The sequence below is a fragment of the Mya arenaria genome, chromosome 6, assembly GCF_026914265.1.
Source record: "Mya arenaria isolate MELC-2E11 chromosome 6, ASM2691426v1".
Lineage (NCBI taxonomy): Eukaryota > Metazoa > Mollusca > Bivalvia > Myida > Myidae > Mya > Mya arenaria.
This window is the reverse complement of record NC_069127.1, coordinates 33,744,780-33,772,027: the sequence shown is the minus strand read 5'-3', so window position 1 is coordinate 33,772,027 and position 27,248 is coordinate 33,744,780. Positions and strand designations below refer to the sequence as shown.

The window sequence follows — 27,248 nt, the reverse complement described above, 5'->3', positions numbered from 1 at the left end:
GAGGAGTTATGCCCCTTGACCAACTTTGAAGAATTGACAAGCCTAGGTTTTATTCTGTAAACACACATTAATATGTAGGAGTAAAATAATCGTACAATACCTGATACATGTTGTGATAGTGATCAGTCTCAAAATGAACGTCTTCAGATACAAAAATGGCGCAAAAAGCATGGCCAGGGGGAAGGGAAGAAGGTGCGAACATCGGGATTTCTGAGTTTCTGTCAGCTGGTAGAGCCTTCTGGAGAAAAGGCCCTGAAAGGGGTACCTGGCCGGAAATTGCGTGATTCACAGTTGTGTAAAATGTGGAAGGGCCTCAGTAACAAGGAGAGAGAAAAGTAAGTGGAATTTTATTCAGGCTAAATGGTTTTGATGGTAGATTTGTGGTTCAAATGCACACAATATAGATTGATGAAAAAAATGATGTTTTATTTTTTATGTGTTATTATGTTTCAATCATTTATTAAACTTTAATGATCAAAACCAAAAACTCATATGATTTGTGTAGAGATAAAAAATATTAGCAATATTTTGATGCTTTTTTAACTGCCAGGGTAATTTGTGGCCACAGAGCTAATAATTAAAAAGAAAACCGTTTATAAAGGCTTATAATTTTGGATCTGTACACAAATCATGCTCTCTTGTTTAATCATGCTCTCTTGTTTTGATCATAAAAGTCAAATAAAAGAACATATTAATGCATTATTTTTTTTTAAACCAACCTATTTTGTACAAAGTCTAATGAATGGGCTGTATTTCACCCTCCACTGCAACAAATATTTGAGGCTTGAATAGTTGATTTAACCAGATATACCGGTATTTTTATTAACCAATGATCAAAGCTTATTTGGGTATGACCTACAAACAAGATTTTAGCAGACTCACAAAGATGTGTATCCAACAAGCTTTAATTTTTGCATCGAAGTAGAAATTTTGGCCAAAAATTAGCAGCTTTGATTTGGAATTAACTGTTTTTGGCCCAACATACTATTTACTCAATGCTCAAAACTCCCTTATCAGGTACGGGCGATACCAAGGTCGGTGCCCTGATCCCGTGATGTCCCAGTTCTCCCAGTACCTGCCCCGTGTGCTGCCCGAGAAACTAGACGCGGAGATAAGGAGTTTCTCTAAACAACAACTGGTCAGTACGCTAGAAACATGGGCTAATATAAAGAGTACTTATTGCTCCAGCCAGGATGTGAAAAGGGCAAGGTGCTAGGTCAGAAAGGGCACCTTTGATGGGCATCAAATACATGTGCCTTATGCAGGCCTCGACGTTAACTTTTAAATCCACTGGTCCATTCGGACTAGTAGATATATTTTCTACTGGTCCTGACCTAATATCCACTGGTCCTGACCAAATTGATACTTTTTGATGATATGATTTTAATTCTTTGCCTGTGAAGGTTTATTATATACACACATGATGAAAATAATAGTGAGCTTTTAATTTTAATATAAAACTTTAACTGGTTAACATTACAACAATGAAACAATAGTATGAGGATTGACTAGAATATACGTTGGATTATCAGGCAGCAATAAAAGATATATAGTACATATCTGACTTGAATGTACATTAAAATTTGTCAATCACATTAGCAAATGGCTTTAATTTACTATGCATACGATAAATACTTAAAAACCAAATTCAATGCTATAAATATGGACGAAATGATTTGCTAAAATAAGTTATTGGAATTTTACATCGTAATAAAGATTGACCTAATTCCGATGATTTCACAGCTATCGTAAACTGTTCTGTGCTGTTTACTTCCGGTCGCAGATGTAACGCATGCGCAAGGGAATGTAAATAAAAACAACGAACGCTGCTTGCACTGCATTTATTTGTTGGATTATACATATTGTCAGATTTAGTCAGGGATCGTGCTTAACATTTCTGATTAAATTATTTCTTCTTGGAAATTTCACTGGTCCAGTTGGACTAGCCAGAACTGGTTTCTACTGGTCCGGACCATGAATCTGGTGGTCCCGGACCATCGGACCACCGTTGATGTCGAGCCCTGGCCTTATGGGGCACTTGCATTGGCTAATGTTCAATTCATATTGTGTATGTAAATGCTTTTACTTATAGTTTGTTGTGAATATTTTATCTATACTTTAGAGTCGAAATTTCACATTGTGTATATTTATTATTTATACTAATTTCTGAAAATTGACTCAAAAGGGCACATCAGGGTGTAGTAAAAAGGCAGGGTGCTGGAAAAGGGCAGCAGGGGGCCTCATCCTTCTATTTTGGCTTAGCTGGAGCACTGTCAGTACTGTATGAAATGAAAGAGTGGAAGTGGAAATGTTATAATGGTTTTTAAACATAATTATGTTGTGAGCTGGGTTTTGGGGAAAGTTAATATAACCAATTTTGTACTGATATATCCAATAATGACAAAATTATGGAATTAGAATAATTAGTTTTGCTGGATTTGTTTTGTTAAATATGCATGTTCATTTCTGTATGTGAAACTTAAGGGGTTAGGTAAGGTCACTTAATGGTATTTAAAGATAAACTTTATAACAATATATTGTTTTATAGAGCGGTCTTGGCATGTCAGAATCAAAGTTCTGGGAAATGATGTCATTGAAAGTACAGCGGGCGGTGGTTGAGCCTGGGGAACCAGTTGGGCTTCTCAGTGCCCAGGTAAGTGGGGGGAGAGGAATATATTGTATATTGCAATAAAAACAACCACCTCATTTCAGTATTTCATTTACAAGAGATAATACAGACCATTTTAAAAACATCGAAAGAATATAATTTATTTTGTCTCTGAGTGTATATTGTATAAATTGAACCTTTGACTTTCTTCATCTCACCCAGTCTATCGGAGAGCCTTCAACCCAGATGACCTTGAACACGTTCCACTTCGCTGGTCGTAATGAGATGAACGTGACACTGGGAATTCCCCGTCTTCGGGAGGTTCTCATGGTGGGCTCCCGACAGATCAAGACACCCGCCATCGACGTGCCCGTGGTGCCTGGAGGTCCAGCGAAGGACCGAGCACGGGAGCTCCAGAAACACTTGACAAAAGTACACTTGAAAGAGGTGAGGTTTAGTCGTAGGTGAATCTTTTTTTTTAGCGCAAGGTTGGAAAGGTAGGAAATGACAACTGCGGTCCGAAAAGTAGTGCTGCACTTAATGTTGAAAATGAGAAGCTACTGATTTGCAAAGGGATTTCTTTTGCTTGTCCGAGAATTTTCATTTTTCATTTTCATTCTATATTTAATATGTGTAATTGCAGTGTATGTAAATGTGTATAGTTCTCCAAAATGTTATTACTTTTTAGCATGTCTGTTTTTCAAAGGAATAAAGTCACAGTATTGTCCTGTCATGGTCATTTTCTGCATGCAAAAGTCTTGAAAAAAAACATGTTATTTTACACAATTTTTTTTTTTTACTTTTAACCATAAGTTCTTCACAATCTCTTATTGAAAATATTTAACCTTGAAGGGAAACATTTCTTCATTACATATCATGAAACTTTAAGGTTTGTTCTTTAATTGCGACTTATAAGCCCAAAAAAAGGGGAAAAGGTGTGGCCCTACCCCACCCACATTTTAAAGCTATACTCTCACAGATTGCCTGTTTTGACAACTTTGTTTCTTTTTTTGTCTTGAAATGAGCCAACTTTTGTGCAAATGTCTTGAAAACAGTGATATAAGACTACTTATAAAAGACGAGTATTCAGTTTTAATATTTCTGTTCAAAAATTTATGTTTAATGGCTAAAAGCGTTACTAACGCTTTAAGAAAAATGAAACTTTTGACAGTTTTCTAGGAAATTAACATCTGTTCTGAGCTGAATTAAAGGCATTGGTGCCATAATCAGCTGATTCTTTGACAAATATGTCAAAACTGTCAAAGGGCAGCTGTTAGGGGTATGTGGGGTTTTTATCTACTTTCTAGCCCTTTTATACAGTAATGAAAAAGGAATAAGAAATTTTATCTTCTGAAAACAGGGAAAAAATTAGTCGCAGGTATTTTTGAGCGACCGTGAGGTCAAAAGGCCAAGTAATGTACTGATTCATTGTGACTTAATGAATTCTTTCTAATGGTTGCCTTGGAAACTGATTTACAGTGCAGAAAATTCTATTTGCAGCTATTACAAGATGTGGAGGTTGTGGAATGGTTGGCTATTGAGGGTCGTATGAAACAGTGAGTGGTTTTCTTACATTTAAAATAAACTTTGTGTATAACCCGTATGAATCAGTGAGGGTTTTTAATACATTAAAAAAAACTTTGTGTGTTATGATTCCTAGATTTCAATAACGAAAATCAGATATTTACTATGGTGGATGTTACAAAAAACATTGCAGCCTATGGAGCTCCAATTTATTAAGGGTCCTAAGAGCGATATCGTATTTAAGTGTTTAAGTGATAGTTTTAGCTGTGCAGAACTAATCCTTTAGGAAAGAAACCTCATCACTGACTTAATTTTCTGTCTATATCTCTCAGCATTTTGTCCGATTTATTGGGACATCGGGAATTCCCAAATGTAGACAAAAGGACCCAATTTTCCCAATAATAGGGGCTCTTACCCCTTTTCCAAAATGGGAGTACCTGTATATAGTGATTTCGTTTCCTGTACACGATACACATCTAGATGCAGGCCAAGATGGCTGAAATATGTCAAAATCTGATATCAAGTAAATATTGTGTTGAAATTATTATTTTATAACTTTCAATATTATTTTCCTGCAGTCAACGGCGACGCATGTTCAAGGTCACCTTCCACTTCCTGCCGTGGTCATGTTACCGTGACAAGTTTGCTGTGAAACCAGACCAGGTGATCCGCTTCCTTGAGAAAGTATATGTGAAGAAACTGTTACAGCACATCCGCTTCACCATCAACAAGCAGGCAAAGAGAAGGTGGGTCAAGGTCACATAGGTACAGAGTCAAGGTCATAATGCATAGCAAGTCAAGGTCATGTAGTCCCATCTGGAATAGACGTGCCTCAGGCTGGGTGGTTTTATACCAGCCTTGTTTTTCCACCGATACACTTATAAAGTAAAAGGTTTATACAGTTGAACATTGCTATTCCAAACACTGTTTATCCGAAATTATCACTATTTTGAAATTATTTTTCAGTCCCGATTTTACTCCTTCTTTGTTTAAATAATTTTTTTATCTTTAAACCGATACCGCTATTCCGAAGTAAAAATTATGGTCCCGATTTGGTATTTCACACCTATTTATCAATTCCTATTTGGAACTTAATCATGTTATAGTTTTTCATACCATACTTTGAATGCACTCATGCTTCGGCTTGAGGTGACAATGGATAACAAGTAGCAATTGTTAAAGAATGACATTGAGCACTTGTATGTTGTGAACATCAATGTCAGAAAATGAGTGATTCATTTAGCTGATGCAGTGTATATATAATTACTGGATAACACAACCTGAATATCATTCAAAAATGCCTTATCAGATTTGATTGCCACAGTGCTCACTCGACCCGCTACCGAACAATCCGTGCGCTGTTCCGAATGCATACATGTGCTGTCATTTTGTTTTAAATGTTTTATGTTGATTTAATAAAGAAGTATAATAACGAATTATTTGTCATTTATTAAACACTAATTCAACAAATATTTTTGTATACGAAAGATCACTCAAACCAAATGTAACGTATTGGTTACGTGTAACTGTCATTGCAATCTTTACAACTTATTACTTCATGTCATCTATAATTTGTAAGAGCTGTAATTTTCTGAAAATTGTTAATCCGAAACATCGCTATTCCGAAATTATATTTTTGGTCCATACGATTTCGGATTAACAGTGTTCAACTCAATATATATGAATAACATAAAAATTGAATAATTTTTTTTTTTTAAACTCCTCATAAAAATATCAGTCCATATTGCAAAGAAATGAAAAGGTGTGGAAAACAGCGTCAAAATGATTCTTGCTTTTTAATAATCAATATAAATTGTACATAATATCAGTAAAGTGTAATACTTACTGAAAAGTCTTAACTTTTGTCAGGTTGATGTCGAGTGGAAGCACAAAGCGTGTGGTGGAGCGTGCTCCGGCTGAGGATGAGGAACCAATGGCTGAGCCTGAGACAGAGGAAGGACAGGAAGTGTTAGACGCAGACGATGGGGATGATACGGCAACAGGGCAGAAACGGAAAAAAGATGAGGAACAAGAGTATGAGGATGGGGAGGAGGACGGAGCAGAAACAGGGGGCAACACAGAGGTGCAAGGTAAGGTACTTATAGGGAAGGGGGGGCAGGGCTGGAGCTTGAACACCGGAAGGGAGGTGGGCAGAAGAATGGGGCAGCTCAAAAGTGTGAAATGAGTTTCAAATTAGGGAGGGCGGTGGAGTTGGACGATGTCAAGGGCGCAAGGCATGGGGCAACACAGTGGATTAGAAAAAGGGTCTAGATAAGCAGGAGAGCGGGGCCTGTTGAGGCATTTTAAAAATCTTAAATTTCTGATTGTTTGTGTCTTATGTTAACAATAATCTTTCCTTGATTGCAATTGTCTCACCTGTACAGGTAAAAAATGATCCAACAAATACCTGATATAAGATCTGTACCTTTATTACTCATATTAGTGTCTGGTGATTCATGCTCTTAGTTTGTATTCTTGTCAGATTAAGTTAGTAATATCATATTTCTTTTATCATATTTTGATCATATTAGTATCTAGTGATATAAGCTCTTAGTCTGCATTCTTGTCAGACTAAATTAGAGTTCGATCATATTTCTTTTCTCATATTTTAATCATGTTAGTACCTAGTGATTCGTCCTTTAAGTTTTGTATTCTTGACAGACTAAATGAGTAAAATCATATTTCTTTGCTAATATTTTAATCATGGTAGGATCTGGTGATAAATGATTAAAGTTGTGTTCTTTCTTTTAAGATACAGAAGATGTGGTTATGGATGAGGATGAGGAAGTTCCCAGCGACATGGAGGACATTGATGAGGCCCTTATAGCCGAGTATGAGGAGAAAGATACTGATTCTGACAGTGTCAACCATCGCATCAATGTGAGTGAGGCACAAAATATTACACAAAAGTTTTTTAGCAATCATAGTGTATTCCACAGCCAGGGTTATTATGTTTCTTTGGATCATATTCTATGGCTACTTAGTTAATTAACAAATGTATAAGATGACACTTACTCTTTTTATGAACTCTCCAGAAGAAAAAATCTTTTTCAAAATTAATAAAATATTTAGAAACATAAGAGAAATACACAATAAAGTGTTTGCAACAATTTCCAGCATCCATGTAAAGCAGAATGACGTCAATCTTATTTTGTTTTGAATTTTGAGGTTTTTAGCGTTGGTAATGCCATGTTGGGATTTTCACTTATAAGTCCAATACCCTTCATTCAATTGACTTAACACTTTACACAGGTGTTCAGGGGGCCATAATGAGGTCAGATAACTCCATATTATCCTTTAAACAAGTTATAGCCCCTGATTGACCTAGGTTAAAGTTTTAGGGCAGGTTAAAGTTTTAGGGCAAGTTGGGGTTTTCACTTTTTAAGTCAAATACCCTTCATTAATTGACTTAATTCTTCACACAGTTGTTCAGGACCGTCACACAATGAGGTGACATAACTCCATATTATCCTTAATAAAAGTTATGGCCCCTGATTGACTTAGGTTAAAGTTTTAGGGCAAGTTGAGGTTTTCACTTATAAGTCAAATACCCTTCATTCAATGACGTCAATCTTATTTTGTTTTGAATTTTGATGCTTTTAGAGTTGGTTATGCCATGTGATGATGTCATTAGGAAAATTTGTCTAGCATCATTAGATTTTGTTCTAGTTCTTTTAAAGCTGCATTCTCACAGAATTACCATTTTAACAACTTTTTTAGCTCACCTGTCACATAGTGACAAGGTGAGCTTTTGTGATCACAATTTGTCTGGCGTCCGTCCGGCGTCCGTCCGTCCGTGAACTTTTACTTTAAACGACATCTCCTCATAAACCGCTTAGCCAATTTTATCCAAACTTCACAGGAATGTTCCTTGGGTGGTCCCCTTTGAAAATTGTTCAAAGAATTGAATTCCATGCAGAACTCTGGTTGCCATGGCAAGGGAAAGGAAAAATTTTAAAAATCTTCTTCTCCAAAACCACAAGGCCTAGAGCCTTTATATTTGGTATATAGCATCATCTAGTGGTCCTCTACCAAAATTGTTAAAACTATCCCCCTGGGGTCAAAAATGGCCCCGCCCCGGGGGTCACTTGTTTTACATAGACTTATATAGGGAAAACTTTAAAAATCTTCTTCTCAAAAACCATAAGGCCTAGAAACTTGAAAATTGGTATGTGTCATCATGTAGTGGTCCTCTACAAAATTTGTTCAAATTATTCTCCTGGGGTCAAAAATGGCCCCGCCCCAGGGGTCACTAGTTTTATTACATAGTGTTATATAGTAAATCTTTAAAAATCTTCTTCTCCGAAACTGTAAGGCCCAGGGCTTAGATATTTGGTATACAGCATCATCTAGTGGACCTCTACCAGATTTGTTCAAATTATTGCCACAGGGTCAAAATTGACCCCGCCTAGGGGGTCCTTGTTTTTACGTAGTGTTATATAGTAAATCTTTAAAAATATTCTTCTCCAGAACCGTAAGGCCAGGAGCTTAGATATTTGGTATACAACATCATCTTGTGGACCTCTATCAAAGTTGTTCAAATTATTGCCACAGGGTCAAGATTGGCCCCGCCCTGAAAGTTATTTGTTTTTATATAGTCTTATATAATAAAACTTAAAAAATCCTCTTCTCCAAAATATAAGACCTAGAGCTTTCATATTTGGTATATAGTGTTACCTAGTGGACCTACACCAAAGGTATTCAAATTATTGTCCCGGGGTCAAATTGGCCTTGCTCAGGGGTCATTTGTTTTTACATTGTCTTGTCACTAAAACATCTTTTCCTCTGAAAGTAAAGGTCAGAATGACTCCATACTTGATATGTAGCATCCTTACATGGTCCTCTCTCAACTTTGTTCAAATGGTTTTGTTTGGCCTCTTTTAGGGGTCACCAGAGCAAAAAATAGAAAAACCTTTAAACAACTTGATCTTATGAACTGCTTGATGGATCTTCAAGTCTGAAGCATCCTAGCATGGGCCTCTGTCAGGTCTTTTCAAATAATTTTGTTTGGCCCCTTTTAAGGGCAACCAGAGCTAAAATTAGTATAAAAAACTTAACATTTTCTTCGCATGAACCCCTTGATAGATCTTCAGCAAATTTGGTTTGAAGTGTCCTTGCATGGACCTCTCTTAAATTTGTTCACATAATTTTGTTTGGCCCCTTTTAGCTAAAAATAGAGTAAAAAACGATTATTCTTGTGAACCTCTTGATGGATATTTACCAAATTTGGTCTGAAGCACCCTTGCATAGACTTCTCTCAAATGTATTGAAATAATTTTGTTTGGTCTCTTTTATTTTCATATTTGCATATTGATGGAACCGTACAGAGATATTGAATGGCGTACTAATTAGTGCAACATCCATTTAACTTAATGAAAAGTGACCAGCCTCATCAAAAATGTGCCATTGATGAAAACCTATTTGATTATTATAAATTTCATTGTAATAATCATAAATTCATTCTTACATTAATAGTTGATGTTTATTCCTTTCATGCCTAGTTGATCAGATTTGATTTTAAATTATTTCATCAGTGAAATGAAAGGGCCTCTTACACCTGGGCATGTTACCTCCTGGCTGATCAGTGTTGCTTGTGCTTATTTTGTTGTTGTTATATCATTTGCTTTCTGATTAAAGTTAAAATGTAAAGTAAAAGAAGTATTTATTACTTTTGCACATGTTTTAGAATTAAAAGAGTTTTACATACATGTATGAAGGTGCTTGAAGGAACAATTGTATATCTAAAACAAGCATCTTTTTTGTCCTCTGTACCAGGTAGGTTTCTTTAATATATTATATTTTTCAATATTCTTTGAGAACAAATATCAAGCAATATTGATTACAAAGGTTAAACTCTTTACTCAGGTGAGCGATTTAGGGCCATCATGGCCCTCTTGTTTATTTTTTGTCTTGGAAAGGGAAAATTTTTGCATAAATATCTGCAAACCAGTTATAAACCAGCAGTCTTACATAAATGGTTTCCATGGATTTTCGCAAAAAATGGCTCGTTCAAAGACAAAAAATATAAAAGTTGTCGAAATAGTAAATCTGTGACAGTGCAGCTGTAAGAATGCTTCTTTTACACTCTCTCATTAGATTATTCCAGTAAAATATATAACCCCTCGGGGAGAGGCAATTATTTTCATAGTTTATGAGTGGGTGTCTTTTTCCACTAATTTGGACCCCAAAAAGGTAAATTTGCTTCTGTAGGGGTGTGGCATAATTAAAAAGTGCCTTTCCCCAAGGGGTTATATGTTTAAATGGAATAGCCCTTAGTTGAAATATTGAACAATTCTTGTACATGATCAAACATGCTCTTTTACCTTGCAGACTGTGCTGCAATTGGCTGGTGAGGTAGCAGGCTACAAGTTTGACACCAAGAAGAAACAGTGGGCAGAACTCACACTCAGTGTAAGTTTATACCAATTTATTTTAGATTTATTGTGAAGATGGCTGAAAGCTAATATGAATCACTCTTGGGTCCATTTTCTGGGGAGAAACCAGTACTGATGTTTTTTTTTTTGAGGCCATGAGAATGTACTCCTGGTGGGGATTGAACCCTCAACCTCTTAGGTTAGAGGGGGGCACTTATACTGCTAGACCACTCTCATCTTCTCAGTTTAGGTTGAACCCAGATTTTCTGCTGATGTATTTGTCCCCTACTTGACTGATTTTGTGAACTACAGATTTGAGTAAGTCCATCAATTTGTCCATGAACAATATATTTGTCTGTAGCTTCAACAATAGACAACCAAATTTGCTATAACTTGGCACAAATGTTGGTTTGGTTTAGGTTCTATATAAGTATATTTAGCAAATACATACATTACATACATGATAATTAAGGATTGAGGAGATTGCTTAGAGCTACTACTTATACCTTTCTCCGCAAATGTTCCTGACAGTAAGACAAAGTGTTGGGTACAACAAGAATGTCTGTAGGTATAACTTATTCATTAGTATTTGAATCCAACACAACCCCTAATTGGTGCATTGCTATTGGGCTTCAAATATGGTTAAAAAATATTATACATGTATAAGATCAATATTTCAAACTTGCCAAGCATTTGGTATAACTTTCCTGTAGTGCCAGGTTGGTTAGTTTTTTTTGCTAATTTCTAAATGCTAATCCCTTCCTGCCGATCTTGTTTTACCAGTTCCCACTGGTGGACAGCAAGCTGGACCTGTTGGCACTGGTCGAAAGTCACGTGCAGAGGGTGGTTGTTCACGAGGTGGTAGGAATCTCTCGGTGTATTCTCGGGGAGGAGAAAGGCCCGCACGGGGGGATGGAGTTCCATCTCAAGACTGAGGGGATCAACATGATGGTACGAATCGTAATGTTACAAATGTTAAGCATTGGTCAGATTTTGAAAACTGCTGATTTTTAAATTGAATTGAATGTATTGTGAGCTGGTATACTACATGTATAGCTGACAAGATTGTTTTTATTAAATTGGAATAATAGATGCATGCACAAGAAATTATACAGACATTTGGGAGTTGGGTCAAATTTAACTATCAGTTATCAGAGTTTGAAAACTGATTGATAATCTATTAATAATTGAATAGTTTTGTACATGTACAATTAATTGATAATGGCCTTTTCGGTTGCTTTTCAATTATAATTGACAATCAGAACAAAAAAGGCTGATGTAAATGTTCTGTGAAAAACTTGTGTTTGTTTGTTTTAAGGAGAATTTGTGATTATTTCAATTTATGTATCATATAAGTCATTATAGGAAGTTAAATTTTAATGGTCATTTAACCCTTACATTGCACAGGAGATGTACAAGCACGCAGACTTTATAGACGTGAACAGACTATACTGTAATAGTATCCACCATGTGGCCGACACGTATGGCATTGAGGCGGCCAACAAAGCCATCATAAAGGTAAACATGACTGCGTCAAAGCTTCGAAGACCCTCTCTTACAATACTCCCAGGGAGTTTTCAGACAAGTCCACAGTGAAATTCAACATCCTTATGTCTAAAGTTTAGACCCCTCGTTTTTTAAGTATCTCCGTTTTTTACTTTGTTTTATGAAAAACCTTACCTTCTATAAAGATAAGTTTTTGTAAACATTTAAAGCAATCATTACCTCATAGACTTGGTTTTCAAAAGCTTGAGCTAGATATCAAAAATCTCTGTTTGTATTTATTCATGCGTTATGTCGAATTTTAAAGGGCAGTATCCATGACTTGGTAAAACCTGCCAAAATACAATAGGCTATTACAGAGAGATGGAAACCTTTACTATGTGAACATGTGCTGTACTGTGTCAGCATTCATATTTTTATTGGAGCATAGAGTGTTTTTGTCTGCTTTCTTCCATTTATGATCATTCTCATTCATCGGAGGTTTGATAATTATAAATCTTAATGTGGTACGCATAGCATCATCACTCTTGTGAACGAGAATGTTTATGATATAAAAAGAGATATTTATCATATTCTGAATAAAAAAACACAAACAAAGGCATTTAACCTATTGCTAAAGCAAACTACTAATAGATATTTGCATATTTCAAAGGACACCTTGATTGTATGTTACAAGTTTGTCTTCTATTTTCATTAATAAATTTGTCATTGTACAAGTATATTTGTATATCCTTTACTCCGAATGCAAAAAAAAACATTGTTTCCTTGAGTTATAACCTGAAAATGTTGAAACTCTACCTTCTTTATAAACTTGATCCTTGCTACTTGCAGGAGATAGAGGCTGTGTTTGCAGCGTACGGTATCCAAGTCGACCATCGTCACCTGTCCCTTGTGGCCGACTACATGACCTTCGAGGGCGTGTACAAGCCCTTTAATCGACGCGCCCTTGAGACCAACCCCTCGCCGCTCCAGAAAATGAGCTTCGAGAGCACCATGGGTTTTATACTGTCCTCCGTTATTAACAAGAATGTTGATAAGCTGTTGTCGCCTTCGTCTCAGATTGTTGTTGGCAAGAATGTTACCACGGGAACTGGCTGCTTTGAACTATTTACCCCCATGGTCGTGTCTTAGCACAGATGTCGATACCCAGTGTTCATGAGTCATTAATAAATAAATGTTATGTTGATAGTGTTTGTTGTGTTTCATCACATCAATGTCAGCATAATGAATCAGTTGTCGAAATAAGCAAAAGACCCCAAGCCTTGCAATAGTAAAATGCTGTTGCTTAAAGCTGCACTCCCACAGATAGAACGTTTTGACGACTTTATTATTTTTTGTCTTGGAACGAGCCAATTTTTGCGAAAATCCATGGAAACCAGTTATATAATGACTGCTGACAAAAAATAGATCGCAGATTTTTATAAACAAGTTCAAAAATTGATGTTTATGCATTTTTCTTAAACCTTTAGTAACGGTTTAAGCCATAAAAGATTCATTTTCGAACGGAAATATGAAAATCTACGATCTGATTTTTTGTCAGCAATCTTATATCATTGGTTTGTAGATATTTACGCAAAAAGTTGCTTTTTCCAAGACGAAAAATAAAAAAGTTAAAAAATGGTATATCTGTGAGAGTGCAGCTTTAAATTATCAATTTTACGTAGTTTGTTTGTGAATCAAAATACTTTCAGGGCTTGCTCATATTCTCAATTTTATATTGTTATGCATATTGTTTCATTAATATGGCACAACTGTTCATCTCTTTGGAGTTTAGCTCGAACGACTGGGCAAGGAAACAAGTCCCCGAAGAGCAAATGCCATGGCTCTCGCACATTTTTTCTGTCGAATAAGGGGCATGACCTGACAATTAGTAAAGCCATATGGGTCTTTGTTTACATGTGTATATTGTCTCTGGCAACATATACAAGTTTTATTTGGATATCCATGTTTGAGTTACAGCCAAAGAAAGTTTTTGCATGTCAACCAAGGCTGTCACAATTACTGTACTTCAACAGGGTAAAAGTGCTTAAATGTCGAGCATACATGGTGTCAATTCATTACATGTCCGTTACATTATGCTTTGCAGAATATTGCAATACAATGAAACTTGGAAACGATGTTCACTATATGGATATGAAGGTGCTTATTACTTGTATAAAATATGCTGTATGGATGCATTCTTGAACATCAGATTTCTCTTGGTTAAACCTCTGATGAATGAGACTGTATGGAGTGTATTCAAATAATTTAGGTCTAAAATGGTTGAATTAGTTTTGGATTAAATACTTTGAAACAAATGTTAACCTTGCTAATTTTAAGTTTGTAACCTTGACCCGGTTGAGCAGCTCAAAAGGTCAAAGTCACGCCTTGATGTTGCTCACCACATATCTCTATCTACCTACCATCTCAACGATCGCCGTTAAAAACCAAGTTACTATTACAAAGACGGTTTAGAGATATTCTTCCTGAGGTTATTTATGTATTGGTTGATTGCCCGATTGAGTGATACCGATGGCGTTTTGTGTAGGCATAGCATTATTCAATAGTACTTGAGCATACATGCCATATTTTCTGGAGACCATTCAGGGGGATTTGTTCAAAAGGCTGAAAATTCAGGGGGATTTTGATTGTATTCAGGGGGATTTTTTTAGCAGGTCTAAGTTGGCGAAATTTTAAAGTATTTTTAGACGCAAGTATGAAAAAATGTTTTCACCTATAGTTTGCTTTGAAAACCTCTAACTTTTTCATTATACAGAATTATTTTATGTCATAATTTATCATATTTTTATGATACACTGTCATGTCATACTGTAATGCACTTGCAGAACAAAATATGTCATTGGAAAAATATGTTTTCGAGACAAATGAAATTTACCTTCCTCCAAAGTCTTTAAAAAAATTGTGCTTAATTCTATCAGCTTTGATGACTTTCAGACAATAAGGGAATAGAATAAATATTATTAATTTCTTCCTTCCAAAAGAGTAATATTTCTTTGCCTTTGATAATTACTACAAATTAATTGATCACTTGTTGTAAAAGTTTCCTTTTGGAGAGTTTCACTCACATACTGTGGTTTCACTTTGTCATTATTGCCTGATGTAAAATTTCATTTTAATTCCGGGGGATTTTTATCTCCCGCCGGGAGACCGGGGGATGGATCGAAATTCCGGGGGATTTTTCCCCCCGCCGGGGGATATGGCATGTATGACTTGAGCAGCATCCTGAATCAAAATAGCGTTTTTGGTTGAAAGGAGAACAAATTAACCAATAGAAGATATATGGTAGAAAGGTTTAGATCCACTCTCAGGGTAAGTACAGTTCATTTAAGATGCAGATTTTCTATGCAATAACCTGAATCACTGTCTATGAAGCAGCCAAATTTTAGCCACAGAGACCGAAGATGTGTTCTATTCTAACTCACCATTGCATAGGACTGGGTTGTTAAGTGTGAATAGCTATTGGCTTAAGCACACCTCCCCGGCCAGCAATGATGTAGCTGGTTATGCCGTCCATGTGTATGTGTGTTTATGAATGAACTTCAGTTGGAATAATGGTAGTGATAATGTTCATCAATGATTTTGATTGCACTAAATGTTTGAAAATACACTGAATAATATGAAAAAAAATCAGAAAATATAGAACAAAACTCCTTAAACTAAACCAGAACAAATCTACTGGTGCGTGTACTGTAAAACAGTAGTATTTTACCCAAAGGGACCTAAGTGGCACTATATTCTTACTTAACACTGTGTATGATTTGGTTATAAAGCCCTGAATAGCTAAGGACTTAAGTTAACTTAATGCTTCTGTTCCGAGGCCAGCTATGATATAAATTTTAATGCTGTGGAAGTGTACCTTTGGACACCAATCTTAGATTAATAGTATTCATAATGTTTATCAATGATTATGATCACACCAAATTGTTTCAAAAATACACTAAAGACAATGATGCATGTAAATTTAACAATTTATTTTGACAACATATAAAAAGTCTATGGCATCCAACAAGTGCATTGGTTCTACGTTAAACAGGACATCCTACATTGAAGACATAAGCACAATATAAAACAACACATATGACAATGATGAAGGAAAACTAGTGAGAACGTTAAGTAGCAGACTTTCCAAAAAATTGTTATATAATCTTATTTAGTCGATGACTATTAAATCCCAATAAAATCTTGTCTGTTTAACTGTCCTGTCACAAAACTAGCACCTGAATTATATCAAAATTTATGCAAGAACAGAACTTCTGGAACAATACTTAAACAAAGCTACTGGTACATGTATTATAATATGTGTACATTATGTTTCTTCAAATGTTATTTTAATCATCAACAATTTGTACAGAGACCTGCCCGGAGTTCAGTTTAAGGTAATAGTCCCTCACGATAGCTACCATGGGAAGTTATTTATCCTCTTGTAGATATATGTGCTACGATATTACAGTGAAACAAAACAGTTTGCTAATTAACGACTCTTGGCCTTAACTGATCACAAGGCTTGATTCATGTCTCACAAAATGTAACAAACATGATTCCAAACAATAATAAAAATTCTCAACAATCATTTCACCGATTGCATTTCCTAATACTAGAGATTCTAAAACGTCCTTGAGAGTCAATCTTCTCAAGCTTCGCCTTTACCTAGTGAATCACTAATCACTGTTCACTTAAAGGCCATGTAGAGCACTATGGGGCAGTGGTCACTCCCCATTACGTCTTTACGGATTACGTTGTCACACAAATCGTCCCGCAGTTTCTCTGACAGCACGAAGTAGTCGAGACGCCTGGAACATGTACATAACATTCCCGTTAAGTCTTGTCTCAACTGAGTACATTGTATAAATCTTAAATTGGTTATATATTTATTTTTATGTAATAGAAAAGGAAATAAAATATATTGGTTTTAAATTCTTATTTATATTTGTATTTATCAATAATCTAGAGTGAAAAGCATTACATGAGTATCTAAATAAGGCCATTGAGTATGCATAAGAATGTTGAGTGCAATTATTTATTTTTGCTTTATGTCTCAACAAAATACATTTTTTTGCTCTAGAATGAATTTTATTAAGAATTTCGAGGAACGTGGTTTATCAATATAGAACATAAGAAAATGGGCTTACTAAACAAGTAAAACATCAACTTAAATTCAAGCCATGCTGTTATGTGACAAAATAAATTGAGATTGAGAATGACTTAAAGGCCGGGGTAATAGTAGAAAAGGCAGACAGTCAGAAAAATGGCCACTTCACTTGACCTCATAGAGCTGTCTGCTAGTACAGACTGCCAGTAAAAAAAATTCAAAAATTCAAATAATTAACAAACAAATATTGCTAAAAGTTGCAAGATGGTTTATTGAATGTATCATATACATATCTTGTGAATTTCAAGTCTCACAAACACTTATAAATACTACTTTCAAATAAAAAAAATCGTAACTGTCAAACAAATTCAAATTTCCCAGGTATGTTGATTGACAGATCTTGAAAGTTCATGACCCTCTAACAGCCAACTGAATTTCACTACCAATTCCTGTTTTACTAAAGGTTTACTATCATAGTATGAGGATGTAACTGCCATGTGGTGGGAAACATCCATTATCTGGGGTGATATATACTATCAAATGGTTTATTATATCACATTTCGTGGAAGTATTGAACAAAGTATATGATACTTTATTTATCTAATCTCAAATGAGAAACAAATGGACAGATTCTTTTGTACCACTCTATCAGAATCATATAACACCCGGAGCCATGTGAATGTTTACAATCAAAACTGCTGACCAGAGCAGACCTCATAAGCCCGATTAACCACGCCTCCTCTGCCAAATAGGCTTAATTGCTGTCCGGTAGGATATTTGGGGTCAGGCACCCCGGCCTTTAAGAATTTTCCTGATATTGGGATCTGGTCTTGGATCTGGTTTTGTGGACAGTTTGTATTCTGTCACAACAAATGTCATTTAATTTTAAGCGTTAATTGTGTACATAGAGGGGATTAGAGGGACTGAACATTGTCTTGTGTGCATAGCGCCAGTACTGGTACATCGTCTGTATATTGTGTATTTTGTGAATTTAACCATATTTTCCGAATACTCTAGTAGTAAACTAGTACTCATGTACTTGGACAATCGATCGCGTACTCGAGTACTTGGGTACGCATTTCCATTCCTACTCTATTGATCAATTTAATGGGTGAATGACAACCACAAATACTAACCAGCCGACATTTTTTCCTCTGGCATTGCCCATATATGTCCAGAATGTGTACGCGCCCTTCTCCTCGGGGTAGAGTTCCCGAAATGAGTCGATGTAACCCTCGGCCAACAGATCTGTGAATCCCTGTCGCTCCTCAGCAGTAAAACCAGCACTCTTCTTGTTCGTCTTAGGGTTGGCAATATCTGCACACACAATAATCCAAATAAAATCATATTCAAGACATTTATGAACAAGAGTAACATTCTATAACTATTTGAGCCAAAGTGATGGGTCCTACAAAACATGTGTGTGATGTCATGTTCCTCGGGCCAAAACCTTACAGAATTGGTACAGAATATTTCTAACATGGGTTTATTCTGACAAAACAAATGTCAACAATATGCAAATGTGTTGCTTATAACATATTCAACGATTTTCACCATATACTGTATGTTGTTCTCATAAAAATTAAGTGTCATCAGATTTAATAGCTGATCTGCAAATCACTTTTAATCCCAGGCTTACTCTTCAATGAAAATAAAGCAATCACCTTAACAATCTCAAAGATACTCCAAAAATATTAATAATAATACTCACCAATTTCCTCATGCGCGACATTTAGGTCCCCGCACATAACGACTGGCTTGGTCTTATTCAGGTTGTTCAAGTAGTTCCGGAAGTCCACATCCCACTCCTTAGCACGGTATGGCAACCTAGGCAGCCCACGGCCAGCATTCGGCACATCTAATGAAAAATGTTGATATATGAGACGATTTACAGATATGTATAAAATTATGTGATTTGTTTTGTAAATATTTGATTAAACATTTAAAAAAAAAAAATTAATAGCCATTATGCTGTTCTTTGTTTAAAACTTTGGTGTTTGTCCATAGTCATTTAACTATCATCAGTCGAAATGTGATCTGAATTGTCAGGGTTATGGTGTGGGTATAATCACTGGGAGGGATTGAAAATCAGTCTTAAATCATGATCAATGATTGAAAATAGCCCGTCAAGCCATTTCAACAAATTTTAAATTAAGTTAAACAAAGTGAAAAAAAAGTCATGAAAATATTAAAAATAAGTGTTCAATGAATGACATAAATGAACAAAAAAGCAAATTCCCAATTGTATTTTTGTTATTTTTTTTAATAACAAATTATTATTAAGTTTTTTAGCTGCATACAACTTTAAATATGATTAATACTGTTGTTTCGCACTTTTTTATGTTAATGTAGAATAAAGCCCTAGATAAAGCGATAATCAACTCCAAGATTTGGAATTGTTTTACACCAACCTCAATCATATATGATCGATTTTCGAGAATACTCGACCATATTTAACCTTAGTATTGTTACCACAGGGGGCAGAAACAAATTATTTTTCTTTATTTAAGCATGTATACATATAAGAAAATAATTTGTTTCTGCCCCCTGTGATTGTTACAGGTAACATCAGTGTTAGTTTTATTTGAAACGTCTGTTTTCACTTTTAGAGCTTTTTGCGGTTAAACTCTGTGACATTGCAAAATGGACTCTTTAGAATCTAGACAAGCACACTTTTGCTATGCCAAAAAGAATTCATTTTTTATGAACATTCCATTTAGTAATTTAGTAAACAATCAAGGTGAATGTGAATATAAATTGGGGTTTGTGGTATGGCATAGTATTTGTATCAGTTGTTGCGATAAGAATCACTTCTCCTAAAAGTCTCTCCACTTTTCCCTAAATTGACTGGAGGGAGAAGTGACTTCTCCAGAAAAATTAAGTCTAGTGAGAGCCTTGAGATTATAAGTATCTTTCATGGCCGAGAGTGAGATAGCTTCATCCCAACCCGAGGTGCAGAACACTCTGCGCAAGTGTTCAGATGAACCTATCCTACACGAGTGACTATGGTAGTATTTTTCTCCCCGAGTCAGTTAATAAAATATAGTTAAAATGTATTTTTACACTTGAACTCTTTTGTACGTAGTGAAAATAATTTGCGTATAGATATGTGGTTATTTGTGGTTGTCATGGATATGCACACAGTGATTCCAATTATGTAAATACTCAAATTGCTCTCTAAATAGTTCTGAGGAGTGCAGCAAAATTTCTTGAATGAAGTGTGAACACTTTTTTATGGTGCCATTTGAAGCAAGAAATAATTAATTTGGATTTTAAATATGCCACAAGACAAGGTTTCCATAATGCTACAGACGACGGTCTTCGACAAGGGAGGTAATTGTGTGAAGACAATAAAAAAGGAGTTCCGTAAAGGTATTTGTTTTATCTTTGCCTGTGGGCAAGATACTAATTTCCAGCATAGCCAAATTTTATTTTGCATTACGACCATGGTTAAAGGCTTCATAAAACAGACCAACTAAAATTAAAATGTCTGAAGGGTTGGTAAAAAAATTCTAATACTTATCAAAAGACAAATGAAAACTTTTATTTAAATTCTGGAAGTGCGTTTAAGACTTACAGGATGTGACAAGATAGAATTTGTCAAACTCAGCCGTGATCACCCGGCCCTCGTCATCGTGTTTCGGGATACCTGTAATGTTAAAAGACTAACTGATCAAATGTCCATGTACAATCTTCTTCATGACTTCTTCTTATTAATATCTCATTAATCTTCTGTTTCAATTTAATTTGTTAAACAGCCTTCATGCTACACAGGAAGATAAACTATCGACCTACCCAGCCCATACGTGATTTTAATAGGCTCTGTCTTGCTGTAGATGGCAGTGCCCGCATAGCCAGCCTTCTCTGCGGAGCTCCAGTAGTCATAGTAACCTGGAACCTTGACATCGGATGGAATGTCCTCAGTAGCGCACTTTGTCTCCTGGATACACAGAACATCCGGGTTCTCATCTGTCAGGTAGGACAGGCCACCTTTCTGCAATGTTGAAATTCATAATTATGTAAGATATATATATTTATTTTGGCAAGGAACATGAATAATCAAAATATGTACAGTTAACATAAAAATATCGCATACATGCATTATATTGATAATCTTTGACACACACACTAGCACCAAGGACTGCACAAAAAATTTCCATTATGGTCCATGTAATGTTGTTATGCACGTTGTTGTACCATGGTATCAATCAATTTAATAATGTTGGTACTTAAAATCATACAAGAGAATTCTCTTCAACATGAGCACCTTTGTGTACATATATTGTGGTCATCTTATCAACGAATAATGACAAAATATTTCAAGAATTTCGGTTTGATTTTACAAATACAACTTTCACAAATTCAAAAGAAAGATTGATTTGTTAATCAAATAACCCTTCTCTTATTTATTTGTTTAGTTTAAACTTATTTATTTTACTATGAATATAAAACAAGTTACCGGTTTTACATCATAATATTAATCACTTTCAATGGCACAATGATGCGCAAGAGTGTGTTCTTTTGTTGTGGGGGAAGTCAAACTACCCAGAGGAAAATCACTTGTCAGGCTTGGTGACCACACACCAGTCTCACATGCGCCAAGGCTGGGAATTGAACCAAGGACGCCTAAGTGAAAAGCAATCATGCACTAACCAGACAACCTACAATTGAACTTAAGAACTATCTATTCAAACAAGCACACTGCAGAGCAGCCACCACACTTGTTGGTTGTTTTCTTGCAATCAAACAAGCGACAGATCTGGATTAAAGCCGGAGTTTTTGGCCTTGCTTTACACATGTGTATTGTCTCTGGCATCGTGTGTACAAAATTAACTTGAACTTTTTTTATGGCCAAGGTTTTTGCACACAATAGTGTTGATGCTGACACCAAAGACACCATGGCCAGTAGTCGTAAATTAACACAAGCCTAATTTTGATGACTGCCAGGCTATGACAATCTGCCTTGTGCATTTTTTTACTCACATCCATCCAAGCCCGAATGCCATTGACATTCCATGAAGCAATCTTCCAGTTGGGTGAGCGTCCATCCTTGGTCTGACATGTGTGGGAGAAATCCATGCCCTTTGTCAACGAGGACTCTTTACGTAGCTTGCTCTTCTCTTCAGCCTTGCTGGCTTTCGATTTTTTAGCTGCCTGAAGTAGAAATGACACTACAAGTATTAACACTCTCTGACTTTCGGTACAGATAAAACAGTTATTAAAACCTTCATTTTAGAAGACATGTCTTACACATAAAAAGTGATACTTTCCAATATTTTTGGATACACAAGTGTCTGAATTTCAGAGGCAATTCAGTTATAAAGGGGAATCTTTGACAAGCTAGCTGTTTCCTTGGTAGAAACCAGTACAGACATCCTTTCTGTCAGGGCAAAAATACATAGCACTGGTGTGACATGTGCCCTCTACCCTTTGAAAAAGAGGTAGACAGTTGTCACTCCATTATTTAGGCTATACCACTAGACTACTCTTTCCCATATTGTATTTATAAAAACAGCTTTAAGTACTATTCTAATCAAGATTTTTTTGTTTTTCTCATTTTTCACCAAAACCTGGCATGTTTATCATATATTTATGATTGTACAAGGATGGTTAAAACCCTTACTGGTTCTCCATCTGCATCACCTGATTTCTCTGCCTTTTTCTTGACAGCTTTCTTCGGACTTGTTGTCTGGAATTGAAAATAAGTTTCAAATACAAGTGACAGATGATGTTGTTATTATTTAGATGTCATAGGAAATATTCTGCTTCTAATGTCCACCTTATTCTTTTGAGTAATTTGTGAAACGTTGAACTTTTCTACCGTTCCTGTATTAGGCATATTTTCTTGAACCTACGAGTTATATTAATTATCATTATATTCATTGGTTACTAAACTATTATTTATTTATTTAGAATATATTCAATTATATACACTTCTTCCAATCTATTAGCCTGTATATTGTAGCACCTTGATTCAAAAGATAAGAAGCTGACCCTAAATTAAATTAATGAATTTAATCATTTTCAGAAAAGAAGAAAATTTAAATGCATTAACTGCAGACTCATGAAGGCCTTTTCAAATGTCAACCATCCTTTTAATAAACAGGCGGTGTTTGCCATGTACACTTTTTTATCCAGAACATGAACTATCAAAATACATCAAACATCAGTTGAATGGCTAGCTAGATAGCTAATCTCATCATAAGCCCTAGATTGTAAACACACCTCTGCCTCAACTTGCTCGGTCGTTTCTTCCTTTGTCTTTTTTCCTCTCTGAAATATATGAAAGAGGCATTTGCACTGTAATTTATAGGGACATACCGCTCGACTTAGTTGATTAATATTTAGGTTTTAGTAGAGCACCTTCCCACATTTTCAGGATGGGTAGGTAGGTATTTTTGTGAGTTTCTTTTCTTTTCCTACCCATTTGAAATATAAACACCAGAGAGATCACCAAAACTTTTAATTTATTGTCATTTTGTTAGTTGGCTAAGTATAAACACCAAACAAACTAATTCTTCATTGTAAGCCTTATTACAGTTTTCATGATTGTTTGCACTCTCAGGCCACTCTGCCATAATAATACAGTTGTATTATAGGGAAATTCTATGTGATGTTTCAGCCCGTCGTGGGTACATCAGGAATACATATTTAAAAATAATAGAAATGGAAAAAAATAACGGCTGTTTGATAGCATGAATCAGCTTATATATAACGACATTTATACGCACTTAAGGTGCACGGGTTATTTTTTTTATGTCGCGAAAATATGAGACATACGCTAATTGCAATAAACATTTATAATTACCGGCATCTTGGATAGTTGTGAAGTTGGTTGAACAAAAAGTGGTTTACTGATCGCTTTTATCAGTAAACTTTTGGTCAAGTGTCGAATAATCTTGTATTTTTCTTTGTTAAATAATTGTAAACAAAGCGGCACGCTACGTGATTGTACTTTCGATTCTATTAAACGAAATTATTTTTCACCTTGTTAACAAGCGTCTTAATATACTAGCAAATTGATTCAAATACGTATGTATTATTATTTAAAACACACGTTATTGCATATTGTATTGTATACTGATATTTGAAAAAAATATATACCAATTTCATTTTCGTCCATCTGAATCAGTAAACGCATTATTGTAACCTACGACGCTCACCTGTCAAATTTGACAGCTAGCTCTCTAATTGGGATTTAATTATTAAAATGCTTTGCAGCGCCTGTTTTTATGGCACGACGAATGGATTCTTACATTGCTGCACGTGTGACCCTAACTTTACTCAATATAGTTTAGTGTCAAAATAATCCAGCGTATCCGTGTGTTAAATAAACTGGTAACATCAGAGCCATTCAATGTACATGTACATGTCTCTATTTACGTGCAGATACTTAAGAGACTCTTACTTGGGCTTTAAATCAGCCATTACACGTATTCTATTGTGCTGTCATTGATAGACAAGTGCCTGTTGTGAAACGGCCTGCATGCATGTACATGTGAGAGCGGCAATATGTACATTGCATGTTGCGTTCGCGAGCATCCAACACGTGCCGCGGACACGTGAATATTGTACAATGTACATGTATAACTATGGAAACAGAGAAAAAGAAGTTCCCTCAAAAGTTATATCAGATGGAAAGAATTGATTGCAGATTACCATTTTCGACCCTATGGTGACTAGAATACAAACTTGACTAGCTGTATAGGGCATATCAGTCACATGCTCCTGTACTTTCTACTGCAGACATGAATGTACTACACATTGTCATGACAAAGATAAGATAAGATAAGATACGACAGAATTGCTGTACAGACATATCAATAAAACATCTGATATGCAATTACGTTGGCTGTGAATATATAATGTATTTACCAAGGAAAACCTATGAAGGAAGAAAGAGTAAATGTTGGTATTGAACCGAGGATGAATAATTTATAACAATCAATTTACCTGTTTGTCCATTGGTACTCTTCCAAGATGAGTTTTATAAGTGATGTACGAACGTTGGTGCAGTTCTCTGCTAAGGAACTGAGGATTGTGACGTGCACAAAAATGGAGTATTTTGAAGACGACCTATATGATTGTCTGGTCAAAAACAAGAAGAGCTCTGTTCTCGAGTATCTGAAGCGCGGTTTAGATCCTAACCATGCTTTCAGGAGTGTTGAACGCCCAGAGAGAATGGGTAAAACAATGCTGGAAATAGCTGTCCTGGAGGGTGTTACAGACATTGTTAAGTTGCTCATCGATAGGAAGTGTGATGTCAATCTTATGTATATTGTCAATGTTAACCAATTTTCTTACCAACTGGAGGAATACCGAAAACCTGAGCGGTTAAAAATGTCTTGCATTTATCGATGCATTGTACACTCGGAGCTTCATTTAATAAAACTGCTTGTAGGTGGCGGATTTGATGTTAATATCCACGATGAACGGGGGTGTTCGGCCTTGTGGCATGCCGTTGACCTTGATGACTACCAGATACTGAAGGCCATGCTACTAACGAAAACGGCGGACGTTAATAAAAATGACAATACTAGCAAACTGACACCTCTTCACATCGCTGCTATGAAAGGAAACGTAAAAATGACGACGTTGCTTATACAACGAGGTGCGGAAGTAGATCGCGTCCAGCTACGTGGTTCTACTCCTTTAATATTGGCATGTAGGTCGGGAAACTTTGAAACTGTGAGGGTATTATTACTTAATGGTGCCAACCCTAATCACACTGGATTTAACGGACATAATGCTATATCAACTGCACTACAATCATCGACGGACACGCGCATCCCAGAAATATTGCTTGTATTTGGCGCCGTGGTTGAGTTAGAACTCATGGATATTATTAGAAAAGAAGGAAAGAAGTTTCTGCTTTTCAAGGAACACCCCGAGTTTTACGAAGTATTGAAGGAGTGCGCTGCCGGGCCTCGGACACTGCGGACGCTATGCTGCATGACAGTCCGGCGGCGCCTGCTAGAAAACCGGAAACAGGTCCGCCTCGTGAATAAGGTGGAGCTTCTTCCGCTGCCGCGCCTTATCAAAGACTATGTTTTGTACGGTCATTAAAGCTGCACTCTTACAGATTGACCGTTTTGACAACCTTTTTTTGTCTTGGAACGAAATGCATAGAAACCAGTGATATAAGGCTGCTGACAAAAATCAGATCGCAGGTTTTCATATTTATGATCAAAATTTATGTTTTATGCATTTTCTTTTTTTAAAAGCGTTAGTAACGCTTTTAGCCATACATTATGAACGTTAATATGTAAAGGCTGCGATCTTATCTTTGTCAGCAGTCCTATATCACTGGTTTTCCGATATTTACGCCAAAATTGGCTCATTCCAAGACAAAAACATCAATAAACAATTGTCAAAACGGTTAATCGGTGGGAGTGCAGATTTAAAGGGATTTATTCACAGATTTGATGTTGCCAACAACTGTTTTTGAATATAATTTTATATTCAAATTGAGTTTTGTTTACTCACTTTCATAAAACTCCTTACAATCAACTAACGCCTTTCTTCTAAGTATTTCTTGTCATATGTATAAATGCCTGCTGAAAATAGTACGTATTTAAGCATTTGGTGGCGTTATATCAGTATTACAAGCATTTTGTTCACAATATACATACACTTTATATTTTCGATGTCTGACCCTATAAACCAGAACAGTCGTTATCTATATTATATTGTTGGTTATCCATGTCGTTATATTTTTATTTCTTTAACTTAATGCATTTATGGATACACAAATGAATGTTACTGTCTCCTTTATGTATGAGACTTTAATTTTCCTATCATCTAGTCCTGAAAAATTAATCTTTTTGATATGCTGGTCATATTGGCTGTTAACTGACACTGTTTTGTAGTATATCAAAACTTAATTCTTGGTGTAAATGATTCATTTTTGTTCGTTAAATCTTGATTTGTTTTATTTCAATAAAATTTATCATTAAAACAATATCTATACTTATGGACAGTCTTACTAATTTTTTTAACCTTGTTGTGTCCTCTAATTCACATGGGTCTATGCGCTGAAAACCAAAGTTTATCTTTGAAACAAAAGCATATACTTCAGTTTGTTTAAACAGACAATTGAAGAAAATATGTCACAATTGAGATATGTACTGAAAAATGTTCCGCATTGTCA

The 27,248-nt window shown here is 35.7% G+C and overlaps 3 protein-coding genes across 5 annotated transcripts in view; 2 read left to right on the top strand and 1 right to left on the bottom strand.

The window, feature by feature from the left end:
- Positions 1 to 13,193, top strand: part of LOC128238940 (DNA-directed RNA polymerase I subunit RPA1-like) — a 36,352-nt gene extending 23,159 nt beyond the window's left edge. For all 3 annotated transcript variants that reach the window (XM_052955274.1, XM_052955275.1, XM_052955276.1), the window contains 12 exons: positions 148 to 335; positions 1,018 to 1,138; positions 2,549 to 2,653; positions 2,831 to 3,055; positions 4,109 to 4,164; positions 4,711 to 4,878; positions 6,002 to 6,222; positions 6,885 to 7,012; positions 10,463 to 10,543; positions 11,290 to 11,457; positions 11,914 to 12,024; positions 12,841 to 13,193. In XM_052955274.1, coding sequence (XP_052811234.1) covers positions 148 to 335; positions 1,018 to 1,138; positions 2,549 to 2,653; positions 2,831 to 3,055; positions 4,109 to 4,164; positions 4,711 to 4,878; positions 6,002 to 6,222; positions 6,885 to 7,012; positions 10,463 to 10,543; positions 11,290 to 11,457; positions 11,914 to 12,024; positions 12,841 to 13,140 — 1,872 coding nt within the window. In that variant the 3' untranslated portion in view covers positions 13,141 to 13,193. The remainder of the gene's footprint in view (positions 1 to 147; positions 336 to 1,017; positions 1,139 to 2,548; positions 2,654 to 2,830; positions 3,056 to 4,108; positions 4,165 to 4,710; positions 4,879 to 6,001; positions 6,223 to 6,884; positions 7,013 to 10,462; positions 10,544 to 11,289; positions 11,458 to 11,913; positions 12,025 to 12,840) is intronic.
- A 2,772-nt stretch (positions 13,194 to 15,965) lies between these two features.
- Positions 15,966 to 24,052, bottom strand: LOC128238509 (DNA-(apurinic or apyrimidinic site) endonuclease-like). Its single transcript, XM_052954497.1, has 9 exons — positions 23,907 to 24,052; positions 23,324 to 23,371; positions 22,722 to 22,787; positions 22,082 to 22,252; positions 20,894 to 21,092; positions 20,676 to 20,747; positions 18,810 to 18,956; positions 18,235 to 18,415; positions 15,966 to 16,799 (listed from the first exon to the last, which is right to left on the bottom strand). The coding sequence occupies exons 1-9, from the start codon at positions 23,910 to 23,912 to the stop codon at positions 16,679 to 16,681; spliced, it is 1,011 nt and encodes a 336-aa protein (XP_052810457.1). The 5' UTR covers positions 23,913 to 24,052; the 3' UTR covers positions 15,966 to 16,678.
- Positions 24,053 to 24,260: 208 nt separating this feature from the next.
- On the top strand, positions 24,261 to 27,040 carry LOC128239004 (ankyrin repeat domain-containing protein 50-like). Its single transcript, XM_052955403.1, has one exon. The coding sequence runs from the start codon at positions 25,079 to 25,081 to the stop codon at positions 26,162 to 26,164; it is 1,086 nt and encodes a 361-aa protein (XP_052811363.1). The 5' UTR covers positions 24,261 to 25,078; the 3' UTR covers positions 26,165 to 27,040.
- Positions 27,041 to 27,248: the final 208 nt, after the last annotated feature.